Source organism: Kryptolebias marmoratus, linkage group LG8, assembly GCF_001649575.2.
Source record: "Kryptolebias marmoratus isolate JLee-2015 linkage group LG8, ASM164957v2, whole genome shotgun sequence".
Taxonomy (NCBI): Eukaryota; Metazoa; Chordata; class Actinopteri; order Cyprinodontiformes; family Rivulidae; genus Kryptolebias; species Kryptolebias marmoratus.
The window spans coordinates 16600391-16613774 of NC_051437.1; the positions used below are offsets into that span (position 1 = coordinate 16600391).

General features: G+C 39.5%; 1 protein-coding gene across 1 annotated transcript in view; it reads left to right on the top strand.

The window, feature by feature from the left end:
• The window catches only part of LOC108235165 (protein Wnt-2b-A), a 13856-nt gene extending 2131 nt beyond the window's left edge, over positions 1-11725 (top strand). Inside the window, exons 3-6 of the mRNA XM_017414990.3 lie at positions 1594-1814; positions 6185-6462; positions 7717-7981; positions 10437-11725. Coding sequence (XP_017270479.1) covers positions 1594-1814; positions 6185-6462; positions 7717-7981; positions 10437-10666 — 994 coding nt within the window. The 3' untranslated portion in view covers positions 10667-11725. The remainder of the gene's footprint in view (positions 1-1593; positions 1815-6184; positions 6463-7716; positions 7982-10436) is intronic.
• Positions 11726-13384: the final 1659 nt, after the last annotated feature.

The window sequence follows — 13384 nt, forward strand, 5'->3', positions numbered from 1 at the left end:
CACACACACACACACACACACACACACACACACACACACACACACACACACACACACACGAAGATGACTTCACTAAATAATCAGCCATCCTGAACATATGTGAGGGGTTTTCAGAATGCGCAGTTACATAAGTGAAAATGTCCATGCGTGTGAGTGTGTTTATAGGAGAGGTGTTTGTGCGTGGGCGGGGTGGGAGGGATGGAATGCCTAATAGTTTGGGTAGATTAAACGCAGTTATGGGGAGTTGTGAGGGGGGAGTGTGTGCTGAAGCTGTGACTCGTGTTAAGGGAAACGGGTGGACAGCAGATCTAATTGTTTTCTCGTTTTTGTAGGCATTGGTGCAGGTGTGAGGCTGCAGGGGTGGGTGAAGAAACAGTTGTTGGATGACATAGCTACTTGAAAAAACATCAAAATATATTATGGAACTACATTAGATTGAATCAGTATTTTTAAAACTCTTATTTTTGTAGGGGAAAAAAGAACCCGCACACTGATTGGTAAGTGTTTGTCCAGCTATAAGTGCATTGTGTCCAAGAACTGAAAGGTTTACCTGGTTTTTACGCAAGATTTCTTTAGTATATTTAAAGACAAATAGATGATCCTGGAAAAGAAAAACATATATATTGGTGCCACTTTAAATGTTATGGCTGCATAATCTTGATTTTTTTTTTTTTTTTAAAGAGTGGTTGTTTCTCTCTTGTCTTGTTTCTGTGATCCACAGCATTCTCAAAAGGATTTTTCAGGGTGCTTTTTTAGACCTGTGGATAATGATTTACCATCCTATAAAATCCACAGTTCCTCCTTTCTCTCTGAGAGTTGGAGAGAGAAAATGAAGTGTGAATTGCTTCCCCGGCACTTTCCTTTGATGCACATACCACTCCTTTCTCCCCTCTATAATCCCGCTTTGGGGAGTATTGAGTCTCCAGTGTCCATCCTCTCACTTGGCCTTATAAAACACATAGCTATACACTTCATGGCCTCCACCCCTTTTCTGTGACTCGCCAAAAAGCCCTGCAGCCACCCGGCTGCAAGACCTCTCATGCATGGGCACAAAGGGCCACGTCAAAATTAGTGTCAACACAGCATCTTGAGAAGACACTGAAAAGTCGGTTTTATTAGAACGGGAAGAAATATTTGAAGAACCTTTGAGTAAGATGAAAGCAATTAGGCCAGAGACAGAGGAGTAAAGTGAGTAAATGGGGTCTAAGTTTGACAGGGTTATTGGAGGCCCAAGACTTCATGTTCTGATTTGTGACAACGTGATTTTTACTACCCCATTGGGAAACATTTAAAAACACATACACACGCAGGTCTTGTGGGGAGAGGTTAAGTGCTTATTTATTTGGAGAGTGGAGTAAATGGTTTCCACTCCCCTCCTACTCGCAAACCTTAAACTGTTAAGTGTAGTGAACTCTGACTCACAGAGGACTTTTACTGTAGCTCTTCTTCATGCCACTCGCCACTTTGTGTCTTCTTGAGTAAACACATTTAGATCACACCTAGTAGTCACAGATCGTTGCTGCCTCGTGCGTTTGAGGTCTGTCGAATGGCACAAAAGATTAAATGAAGTTTCTTTGCTTCTGGCGCCCTCAGGTACATTGGTGCTCTGGGAGCTCGTGTAATCTGCGATAACATCCCTGGCCTGGTGAACAAACAGCGGCAGCTCTGCCAGCGCCACCCAGACATCATGCAGGCCATCGGCGAGGGCACCAAAGAGTGGATCAGAGAGTGCCAGCACCAGTTCAGACACCACCGATGGAACTGCAGCACGCTGGACCGTGACCACACCGTCTTTGGACGTGTCTTGCTTCGGAGTAAGTCTGTGTGTAGGAACTGTTTTTGTAACTGACTGTGTTAGCCCCGAGACCGTGGGGCCACATTAAAAATTGTTTAGGCTCATCAGACGTTCACAAATTCCCACAACGATGGAATATTACAGCTCACATATCAAGAAAGACATAAATAACATCTTATGGATTCAAAAACATGTCAAACTCACCACTGCCAAACAGCAGGTTTTTTTCTTATGGTGCATAAAGGTTCTGGGAATTCCTCGAACATCCACTGTTGCCAGAAGATCTATAAGCGTTTATGGTTTGTTCAGTCTTTTTTTTTTTAGATTATTGTTGATCTCAGAAATGTTTTCAAACAACAGAAGAATGAGACAGACCTCTCAGCATGGGCCATGGTGAAGCCACAGAGAAAGCAACATACAGTAGATAGCAAGTGCAAACATGGGGATTTTTGTCACTTTGTCACCTTCTATTCCAACCTTTTGTTCTAAATTTTATCACATTTTCCTTGTCTTCTTCCCACTGTTCATCTTTTCCCCTCATCCTGTTCTGTCTCTTCTCTTTCCTACTTGTAATCTATGTATCTCTGTTCTCCTTGGCTTTCTCTGTGGCTTTATAGTCCGTTGGACTGTTTTAATGTCTGACTTCTCATCAACAAACACACGAGCATCAAGACGTGGACTTGTCGTCACAGTCAAGTATACACATAAGCATACATAAACATTAATATGTTATTCTTTACAAACTTGGCACATGCATAATTCCTCCTCGTGACATGTTTTTGAAGTGTGACCATAAGGTCAGCACTGAATACCTGAAAAGCAGACTCTGGTGGCTAATATTAGGGATGCCCGGTCAGATTGTTTTTTTCTTCTTCCTGACAATTACCTGAGTCATTTTAGAAAAGGTATCTTCCATGTTATTTTGCAACTTTTTGCAGCATAGTATTGCAAAATATGTACAAATAAAAATAATAATACAATAAAGGTATTAAAGTCATTGTCATTGTAGTGTTGATAACTCAGTAGCTCTTCGGTGCAGTAAAGAAAAGGTTGTTCCTCAATATGTTTTATATGAACAAGGAAAATAAATATGACAGGCGATAAGGAACATTTTTATACAGCTCCAGTAGTGCTGTGTTTGTTGGTTATGTAGTGCTAAGAGGGTAGGACATACCATGGCTCCAACAGCTTCAGAAAGGGACGAAAACCCATTTTTTCCACCACAGTGATGGGTTGGTCGTTCAGGGCAACAACTTCAGCCACTCATTCTGTAATCTTTTTTTGCCTTACAATTGTCCCATTTAAACTTGTCTGTTCCCTTTATAAGTTTCCTCTAGCGTGTGTTGCTTAGTTCTGCTAGTTTTAGACGTTCGCTGAATGAACTCAATGTACTCAAATGAGTGTTTGGATTTTTGAATGTTTAGATAAATTTGTGGTATTGAATGAAGCTCTAAGTCTATGAGAAATATCCAAATTGTGATTGTTCCAAGTGTCTGCAGAGTTGCTCTCATTTACTATTTTAATACACTTTCATACCACAGACATGTTGGCACTGTTACAACATTTTACTGCAGCCATATTACAGCACAGCTGAAGTAAAACCCTAGACAGGAAGTCAGTTACAGCGATCAGTTTCTTAAGACTGCCTTGGGACATCCTTAGTTTCTGTGATACCCTTTATTGTAAATTTACAATAAAATTTAAAGAATGACACTGTTTACAGCATTTTACATATCGTGTAAGTATTGTGTTTAGTGAACTGAACATTAACCCTTGTTAATTTGCTGTAATTCTAAAGTACAGTAAATAAAAAAAAATCAAAGAAGCATTACTATGTTGGCAATGCTGGTGCCACTAAACTACCAAAAACGTGCAGTGAAGACTTTTACACTGTAAACGTGTAATACAGCACGCAAGTGCATTCTGAATGTGCAGCATAAACACAGGTTACTGCAATACAAACGGATATTTTTATTTCTGTATTTGTTTTGGGGTTTTTTTAATGTGCGAATTTGCAGCAGGTCTTGATAGAAGGTAGTAGCCATGGGCTGGTTTGAAAAGCTGACGGTATGATAATCATTTAAATATTTTTACAATCAAATTTAAAATGCATGATTTAAAAACACAAATACTGCGACTATAAATACTATTTCCAAAATCTAATTTAGCAGTAACAGATGTACAAAATAATGGAAATGTAAAAGAAAAATACAGATTAAAAAACAACTCAATTTAAATATAGTACCAAAGCAAAGGAATATACTAACATGTGTACGCTTTTGTTGTTCTCTGCATTGTAAAGTAATGTTGGTTGTCTGACAAACTAATATTGAACAGTTAATTTTTATTATGTTATTAAATATACCAACTGTTTATTTCATTACTGAACAGGCTAACTCTCACAGTTTGTTGCAAACTAATTCAGTTAAGTACGATGGCTAATATTTGTATAGAAGTAAAATTTTATTAGTAATCCCTCTTCTATCTGTCTGTGTCTTTGCTACCAAAACAAAACCCAAACAACCAACTGTTTTTTTAATGGGTAGAGGTCCATCTGTCCATTATATGCAGCTGACAGACAGTTTGCACAAACTGGGGTGAGATCAGTGAGTTCTGGGGTGTTTATGGAAGACCAGCAGCTACACTGTCTATCCCTGACAATTTACTAAAAACAATTTAAACTGCAGGAATGGAGTGACGGGAAATTTGTGTCGTTTTAAAAGCATTACTTGTAAAATTGTGGTGTACCTTGAAACCAAAAATTGTCCCTTGCCTGTTAGCCACATCCAGGTCGCAGGAAAAAATGTTTGTCTCTTCAAAGTCAGTTTCTGACGTCACTGACCTTCTATGGCTTGTTATTGTGTCTTATCCAGCCATCCCAAGCATGTGCGGGGGTTGGCGATGCATGGAGAAAAGATATGGAGATACTGACGCTGCCTGTGTGTGTGCAGTTAGGGTTGAGGGTTGAGGTGGGTGAGAGGAATAAACAGTAATGTAGATGTAAATATTTGGAGAGATATGCTTACTGTCAGAGAAACAGCACCGTTTTGAAAGATGAGCAGCGATGCCCTTGTAGGTGCTCCCCCATTTAAATCCCCTCGGTACCCGCTGCCCCCATCTCCTCACCTCCTAGAATAAACGGGACACTCAAGCGAATACAGTGCAAAAAGGCTGAATGACAAACTGTGGTAATTGATTGCTTTTATTCAGTAAAACTTTACCCCCAAGTTTCAGAGGAAAGCATTTATGTGCTTTATTAAATGTTGGAAGTTCATATATGCACAGATCTTCAATTAATCCTAAACTACCGATTATTGAACAAAAAACAAGAATTGAGAGGAACATGCAAGAAAATCCTGTATGCATGGCTAAGGCAGTCAGAAGTCTCAAGTCTTCCATCAGTATGTATACATAACAAAAATACACTTTTACATCTGTTATACATTAAAAAATACAAAAACAAATTCATATGTGGCCAATATAAACGTGTGTAAATTAAAAAATAAGTGGATTGGGTCATACAGATTAAATCTCAAACTTTTGTGCTAATGTTTCTTGACAATAAGTAAATTATGTGTTTCGATGGTTGAACATGAGGAAAGATCGGATAGTCACAAGAATGATCCAGTTGTACTATAATTAAAAATTAAAAGCAAATTTAGTACAAATACTGGAACTACTTTAGCTTTTGAGATTACAGTCAATCAAAATAGACAACCTTGCATCTACTTTTTAAGCATCTGTTTTCAATAATTGAAACAAAAAACACTACAATCTCATTTTAACCTCAGCGTCTTCTTTTTGTGCAGAGACCAATTGCATTTTAAGGTTTATTATGTTTATGTTTACAAGACTTAAGGTGAATAAGTTTATAATTCTCCTGCCCCCACAGTTTCACTCACAAATCCATTGCAAAAAGCAACTGTGACCAATCACTATATCAAAATGTCCTTGTCTTTGGCCACAAAATGCATGAGTCATATGCCGAGGAACCAAAGGCAGCAGCAAAGAACAGAGGAGCACAGCAGTGGTAGATAATGTTCTCATTACATCACCCTGGTGCTGATAAATGGGGTATCACTGTGTCTGTATTTAAACAATTTATGTGAGCCGAGGGGAGCCCCACAGCTAGGATTATTTCCATGATAATATTTAAACAGAGCAGGTCTATACTCCACATCAGGCCTGATATACTCCATCAGCTGCTCCTTCATGTGCTCATGGCTCAAACTGAGGTCTTGTCATGGCACTGTGTGTATCTTTGTATGAAAAACATGTGGACAACAAAGCTCTCTTTGGCTCTTGGAGATTCAGAAACAGATATTGGTATCCTAAACTCGTTCTCGGTCTCACCTACTTCTATTTTTGTGTTCTATCTCTCCCTCTCAGGCAGTCGGGAAGCGGCTTTTGTCTATGCCATCTCCTCAGCGGGAGTCGTGTACGCGCTAACTCGTGCCTGCAGCCAGGGGGAGTTGAAAATGTGTAACTGTGACCCTGACAAACGCGGACGAACTCACGATACGAGAGGCGAGTTTGACTGGGGCGGCTGCAGTGATAACGTCAACTATGGGATAAAGTTTGCCAAAGCCTTCATAGACGCCAAAGAGAGAACGGTACGAGATGCTCGGGCCCTCATGAACCTCCACAACAATCGCTGTGGCAGAACAGTAAGTGTGTGACTATGGTGGAATAAAACATGTAATAAAGATTTATTTATGAATGTAAAGTTTACAGCATAGGCTAGTCTCAAGTTTTCTTACAAAAGCATTGTTTTTATTGAGTTTATCTAGAAAAAGAGAACAAAGATAAATCACTAGTTTTCATTTTCAAAGATGGATTAAAATCCCAGTCCTTTACTGTGCATCCTCTTTCCTTAACATCTTCCGTGTTCAAATACAAATATAATGCAATAATAATAATTGGCCTAAAGACACTGGTAATAGGCTACTCAGAATTGATTTAGTGGTACACAGAAGAAATTTTGGTGTCAACTGTTATAGACAATAGTTAACTAAGGAGTCAATGGCTACGCACCATTAGTCTTCATTGGATTTGCTCGCAACATAGGTGCAAACAGTAAGGAAATATAATTCTGCAAAGGAAAGTTACTGCAAAATATTCGGAATACAAAAATCTGTCTCCAGTTGTTGTGGAGCAGTGGAACAGCCAACACTGCCGTGTATGAGGTGCAGTTCTCTGCAACAAATGCAGGGAACTGTCTGAGATACCTTCTTGATGTTTCAATGTGCTTCATGAAAGGATCGAAGCAGCATGGGATGTCAAAGTCAACCTGCTGCTGTCACACCTCTGAGCCACCAAGCAGGGTAGTAACATCAATACATGTTACAATATATCACAGTCTGTACTACCAGCTGGCTGCAGGGCTTAGAAAGGGAGATGTCTAACACACATTTTATGCATAACGCTCAACAACAACCCCTTTGTGTTACACTCCACACCTCATGTGGTTCTGTAATATTGGTGATTGGGCGTGTCTTGTGCCATTCATTAATCTTGGTGATTATTGAACAGCCAGAAGTAATTTAAAGAGGAGCTTGTCTTTGCAGCAATATCACAAAACTTCTTCGCAAAATAATGCACACAAAGCATAGATCACAACAAAGTGAGGACAGCATATTGGAACTCCGATGAAAACCCATTCCTTCAGTTTAAATGTATAAGGAATTTGCAACAACTGATCACAGATCAGCTTCTTGAAGGTGTCCAGTTTTGTAGGATAAACTTTTAACCCCTTAGAATTAAGGAACAAGTGGTGAAGGTAACAAAAAATGAGTTTGGGTTGTAAGCTTGCAAAATATTGGTGAGGTATTTTTCTTTTTTTTTCAATAATGTAGCCAGAGTGTTGATATTGATTTTATATCTTTCTGTACAATACCAACAATCCAAACTTCTTTGTTTAGGCTGTGAAGCGCTTCATGAAGCAGGAGTGTAAATGTCACGGCGTGAGCGGCTCCTGCACACTGCGAACATGTTGGAAGGCCATGGCAGACTTTAGGAAGACCGGTGACTACTTGAGGAGGAAATACAATGGGGCAGTTGAGGTGACAATGAATCAGGATGGGACAGGGTTCACTGTAGCCAACAAAGCCTTCAGGAAGGCCACCAAGAACGACCTGGTCTACTTTGAAAACTCTCCGGATTACTGCCTCCAAGACAAAGAAGCAGGTAAGACAGTGAAGGGGAACAAGAAAAAGAGGGCAGACTGAAAGACAGAGACGTTTCTCATGGCTGTTGATGGATTGCCCAGACTCTGTTATGTTTTAGGGGTGTTAGGTGTATGTTGTGTGTATTCTCATGCATAGTGTGTTTTGTGTGCATTAATGTCAGTGGATGTATGTGTGCGGGTGTAATGGTAGTCAGATAACACAGCAGGCCTCCCCTGTGATGTTGGTGGAAGGTAATATCCTTCTACCCTGAGGACATGGTCGTTCTGTGACCATCTGACCTCTGTCAGCCTATCAATGAACAAATACACACACAACCCTGTGGTCTAAAGTTGTCTCCATCAACCTTTGCACAATTTAGCCAGTCTTATATGTTTCAAACTGTTTCAAACTCATTGGTTGATGCTGGGCAAATTTTTGGGATATCTAACATCAGCACCTTCATTATTGTGAAGCTCTTTCCAGTTCTTCCTTTCTGTCCTCTGATCCCTTCATCCTCTCATCCATCCTCCCCCCTCTTTCTCACCTTCTCAATGGAATCCACAGCCTAGGGACACAAGCAGCTAATTTAAAAAAAAGTCACTTCTCTGTGTCTGTCACAGTCTTTCTCCCTCTCTGTCGGTCTGAACTAAGCGTAGCTGGAGGGCAGAGTGGGCCTCAGAGTGTGAGAGCCTGTCTGTCTGTCACGCTCCACTGTCCATTTAAACCTCACACACACAGACACTGAGGTGCTTCAAAGGGAGCAGTGGCTTGGGAAAGGCAGTGTAACTACAGGCCACTCTACCAACACTGCATAGTTGTGTGTGTGGGTCTGTTGTTCTACGGGCAGCGTGTTGTGATAGGTACCAGTTCAAACAGAGAACTTCTCACACCAAATATGAGCACAAATGTCTGTGAGGATGACATTCACATAAGACACAGACAATATGCCACCACATTGGGTAATAGCCGACTGCTAAGCTCTACAATACAATCCATGCGGGTGACTGGTGTTTTTAATTGATTCAACACTGTATCCAGACAGAGTAAAACTCAGTCAAGGTCAAATATCTTATGTTCTACTCAATAAAGGATTGCAAAAATGGCAGGCTTACATGCTATCTCCAAGTTTAGTCATTCTGTCAGAAGTGGGAAAACGTCTGTATTGTTGTTATACTTCATTTGGCCTCTTTTAGCTCACCAGTTTCACAAAATCAAAACATGTCTTGAGTTTTCGTTTTACAATTTCAGAATTTTTGTATCATGTTTTTGAGACTTTTTTTAGTGAGTGTGACAATAAAAATGGGGCAGTTAAACATGAACATGTTCAAACGAGCACAATCATGAACTGCATTTATATTTTGTGTGAGTTTTGAATATAAAAAAAACAACCAATTTTTAACTTACATTAAACAATATTCTTTCAAAAGAGATTGTCTGCTGTAAGCTGAGAGACAATACAAATCTTATCGATATTTCCCATTGAGGACCTGATTGTCTGCATCCGGCTGTTAGACTTTTATGTACATCTGTCTTTTTGAGGCCTGTTACGGATCATATGCATGCCTTTCATTCTTGCTTTAGATGTATTTCTAAAAAAAGGCTTATGGCTGAACCATAAAACTGAAGGTTTATGCTGATTTAATTCTTCATGTTCTGTAAGAACTCTGTGAAATATGCCCTCATTATGGAATCCATCCAATTCTTGGTGACAGGTTCTGCAATGAAATGCACTGCTGCAGCAACACTATTTTTTGTCACAATTTCAGGCTGTTTTACATTCTCACAGCAAAAAAAAGGAAAAAATGTGGGCTACTTTTAGGGAATTGGTTGGTATTAACATGTATATTATGTGAGCATGTAAAACAAACTGACAGAAAGCAGAACACAAATGCTGATGTTGCATAATGTCGTGGGTATGCTAATCTCCGCATGTCATTAGCCAATATTTAACCTTTTTTTAAGAAGCTTGGTAAATGAAAAATCCATAAATGAATTTGAGCCAATTTCCTTTGCAAATGTAGTTAATAATTTTCAAATAATATAGAATGAACATAAATAAATTCAGTTTGTCAACAGATTTGCAGAACATTTAGGCAACCCAGAAGAATTTTATTCTTTCAGGGAAAATGTCAGAGAATGCAATAAGTTACAAATACTGGTGGAACTTTTGCTAACTGTGATTTTAGATGCATTTAATGACATGTCAGATGTTGGTTTTTTTTTGCATCTTTGTTAAAGTAAACCTTAAGACAATTGTAAAAATTGCTTTCTTTAGTTAACTTGAAAATGTTTTGCTAGTAAAAAAAACTGTACAAGTAAAAAAAAACAAGCTTCTGCATTTGTATAGTTTTAAGCAGCTTAAACAATTAAAAAAAGTCCTAACTTAGAAGAGAAACAACATGGGAATTTAAAAAGCTTTCATTGTCATTTTTACCATTGGCTATTTGAGTCTAACAGTTTTAAACTTTGTTTAGGGTCCCTGGGCACGGCCGGACGGACCTGCAATAAGACATCGCGTGGCACTGACGGCTGCGAGGTCATGTGCTGTGGGCGTGGCTACGACACCACTCGAGTCAAGCAAATCACCAAGTGTGAGTGCAAGTTCAAATGGTGCTGCGCCGTGGAGTGTAAGGACTGCGAGGAGGCTGTGGACATACACACCTGCAAGGCCCCTAAACGAGCAGAGTGGCTGGATCAGACCTGAGGACACACACACACACACACACGTACACACCTCTTCTGCTCCCTGTAATGCAACCCCACCCATTTCCCCATTTTCAGGACATGGCATTCTGGGAAAGTTTGGCCAAAAATGCTCTGTGTCGTCGCCACCCTTCTCTTCACACACCTTGTTTCATCATTGCATGGCGGTTTTGTTTTTTTGTTATCTTTTTGTTACCTGTTTGTGAAAGCACTAGTATCCAGTAGCCATCAGTATGAACTAATGCACATTAGCTACAGTTGGTGAATGGCTTTGTGACTGAAGAGCTGGGATCTGATGAACAGTAAAAGCAGCGATACCACTTTGGCTTTCATCACAGATTCAATCCAAAAAGACTGTTTTTTTTCTGTGTGTGGTTCTGCAATTGAAACGGTTTGCTGCTTTCATGATGCTTTAAAGAAAACATTTTACATTACCTGAGCCTTCAAACATATCCAGTATTATTACAGCAACATCACATCATATACTCACATAATTTTGCTTTTGTTTTTTTTTTGTTTTTTATGTATCAACAAAAAGAAGCATACTTGGTCAGACAGTGGAAAGTACTTTAGAAAGTGCAATTTAAAAAGTGGACATCTAATCAGGCACTTGGCAAACTGTGTGGCCAAACAGGAATCTGGGGTGAGGACTACAAGAAGACAAAGAGATGGACACCTGAAGAAATCAAATAAGTGAATGGACGTGTCATCGGAAAGATTAATGAAACTAAAAAGAAGAAGAAAAACGTGTTTAAAGAGCTTTATTTAAATTGTAAAGTGTTGTTTCATTCCTCATCTGTAGATGAGACTGCACTACATCAGCCGACACTGGGAGAGAGATGAGCACTCCCATAACTGTGATCACACAGTGTACTTTTGTTTTCAGTGTGTGAGATGAAAAACTGCTGCTGAGAAGAAAACTAAGGCCTTGACGGTCACTCGCTGACCACAACAAAGATGGATTTCACCTCTCTGCTCTGGAGCTTGCTTGTGTAACATTTTGTATATTGCCTTATCCAAACAGATGTTCATATGAAATATATGGTGTATTAGTATGACAGTGGCATGTTTGTTTTTTGTTCGAGCACATTTTTTAGAAGTTTTTAGGCAAATAATCCAACTGAATCTGTCATGAATGGTGAATAAGTTTAGTTTTAATGCTAATGTAAGGAGAGATGTGTTCATATTTTTCCTCACCGACTTGAGCTGAAAGACACTGGACAGAAGCACTAATAATACAATATATGCTGGTAACAAAGGCTGATTCTGTGCGGATCAGGGTGGGGGGTGTTATATCAGTCAAGGAGAGGGAAGTGTTTTATTAAAGGCCCAGTCTAAAACCCCAACCCCTGCTGGCCCTCTCCCACCCCTCGCTATGTGGAATTCCAGGTGGGTCCCAGGCTAATGACTAGATGGCTGTAATTACCCGGGGCTGTTGATAGCTGGTGATGGGACATGGTCGTGCCACAGAGGACCTAGTGTGGGCTCCTGCTGGGACCACATTTAATCAAAGGCTTCTTGGCCAGCTTATCAAAGGGAATACTTTCCAGCAATCTTCTCAGTCTCAGCCCCCTCTGCTCACCCAGACTCCAGTTTAGTCTCTGCTACATTAGAGTCCAAAGGCTCGTGATGAGGTGAATTCTGGAGACTATCGCACACAAGTGCAAAAATAAACTAGATGTGCTTTTAAAAATGATTGACTTTACTCTCTCACTGCTGTTACCAAACAAACTGCGCTGTTATATACAATTTAATGCATAGTTCTCACAGTAAGTGTTAAGTTAGTGACCGTATTGTGATAATAAGATAATCTTCCACCCAAACTAATGATAAGAGCCACAAAGAGCTCCTAACGGCTAAATGGAAAAAATATTTCAAGAAGTGGTCTTTTTATAGGCATAAGAAGTCAATGTCATTATGTTGTGGCTGAGGATATCTGTGTTCCAAGAGTATGAAAAAATCATTATTCTTTACTGGTGGACAATGTTAAGACATCAAGCAGGAAGAAAGTGAGTTCATACTTAATGACGGCAAAGGCAGGGCATCAAGCAGCTCAAGTTTCAAAGATTAAAATCAATTTATCTTGAAGAATTTTTTTCTTTTTCTTTTTTTTTTAAATCCAATCACATAAAAAAGAAGAGGAAACAAAATCCAATTATATATTAAATTAAAGAAACTGTGCAAACGTCAAATTCTAGACAGTAATTTGGTAATCATCTTTGGTTGCTTTCTGCTGCAGGTAGACATGAGTAACTCTGTTTTCAAAATTGTCAGTTCTCTTGTAATTCAACAAGGCAAGGCAGACAAAATAGGACAATCTTTCTGAACAGTTTTGAGGTAAAACACACACACACACACACACACACACACACACACAATGACATGCAGACCAACACACACACACACACCTACACACACACACACACACACACACACACACACACAATGTACAAGCAGCTCTGGTATAAATTTTATTATTTCAAGGTTGTCAGACTGGTACAAAGACGTGTTGCTGTCATATGTTTAGACAATTAGCCACATAGACGGCACATATGGCCTCCGATGTTTGTTCCACATTATCGCAATTATTCTCAACGGTGTGAGCCTCCTATTTTTATGCTTGTCCTATATTTTCTCTCACTTGGCTCTCCTGGTGTCTCAAAACTGACAGTCGCAAAGATTTATTAAACATATGTCAGGGCTGCAATTCATGTCAGTC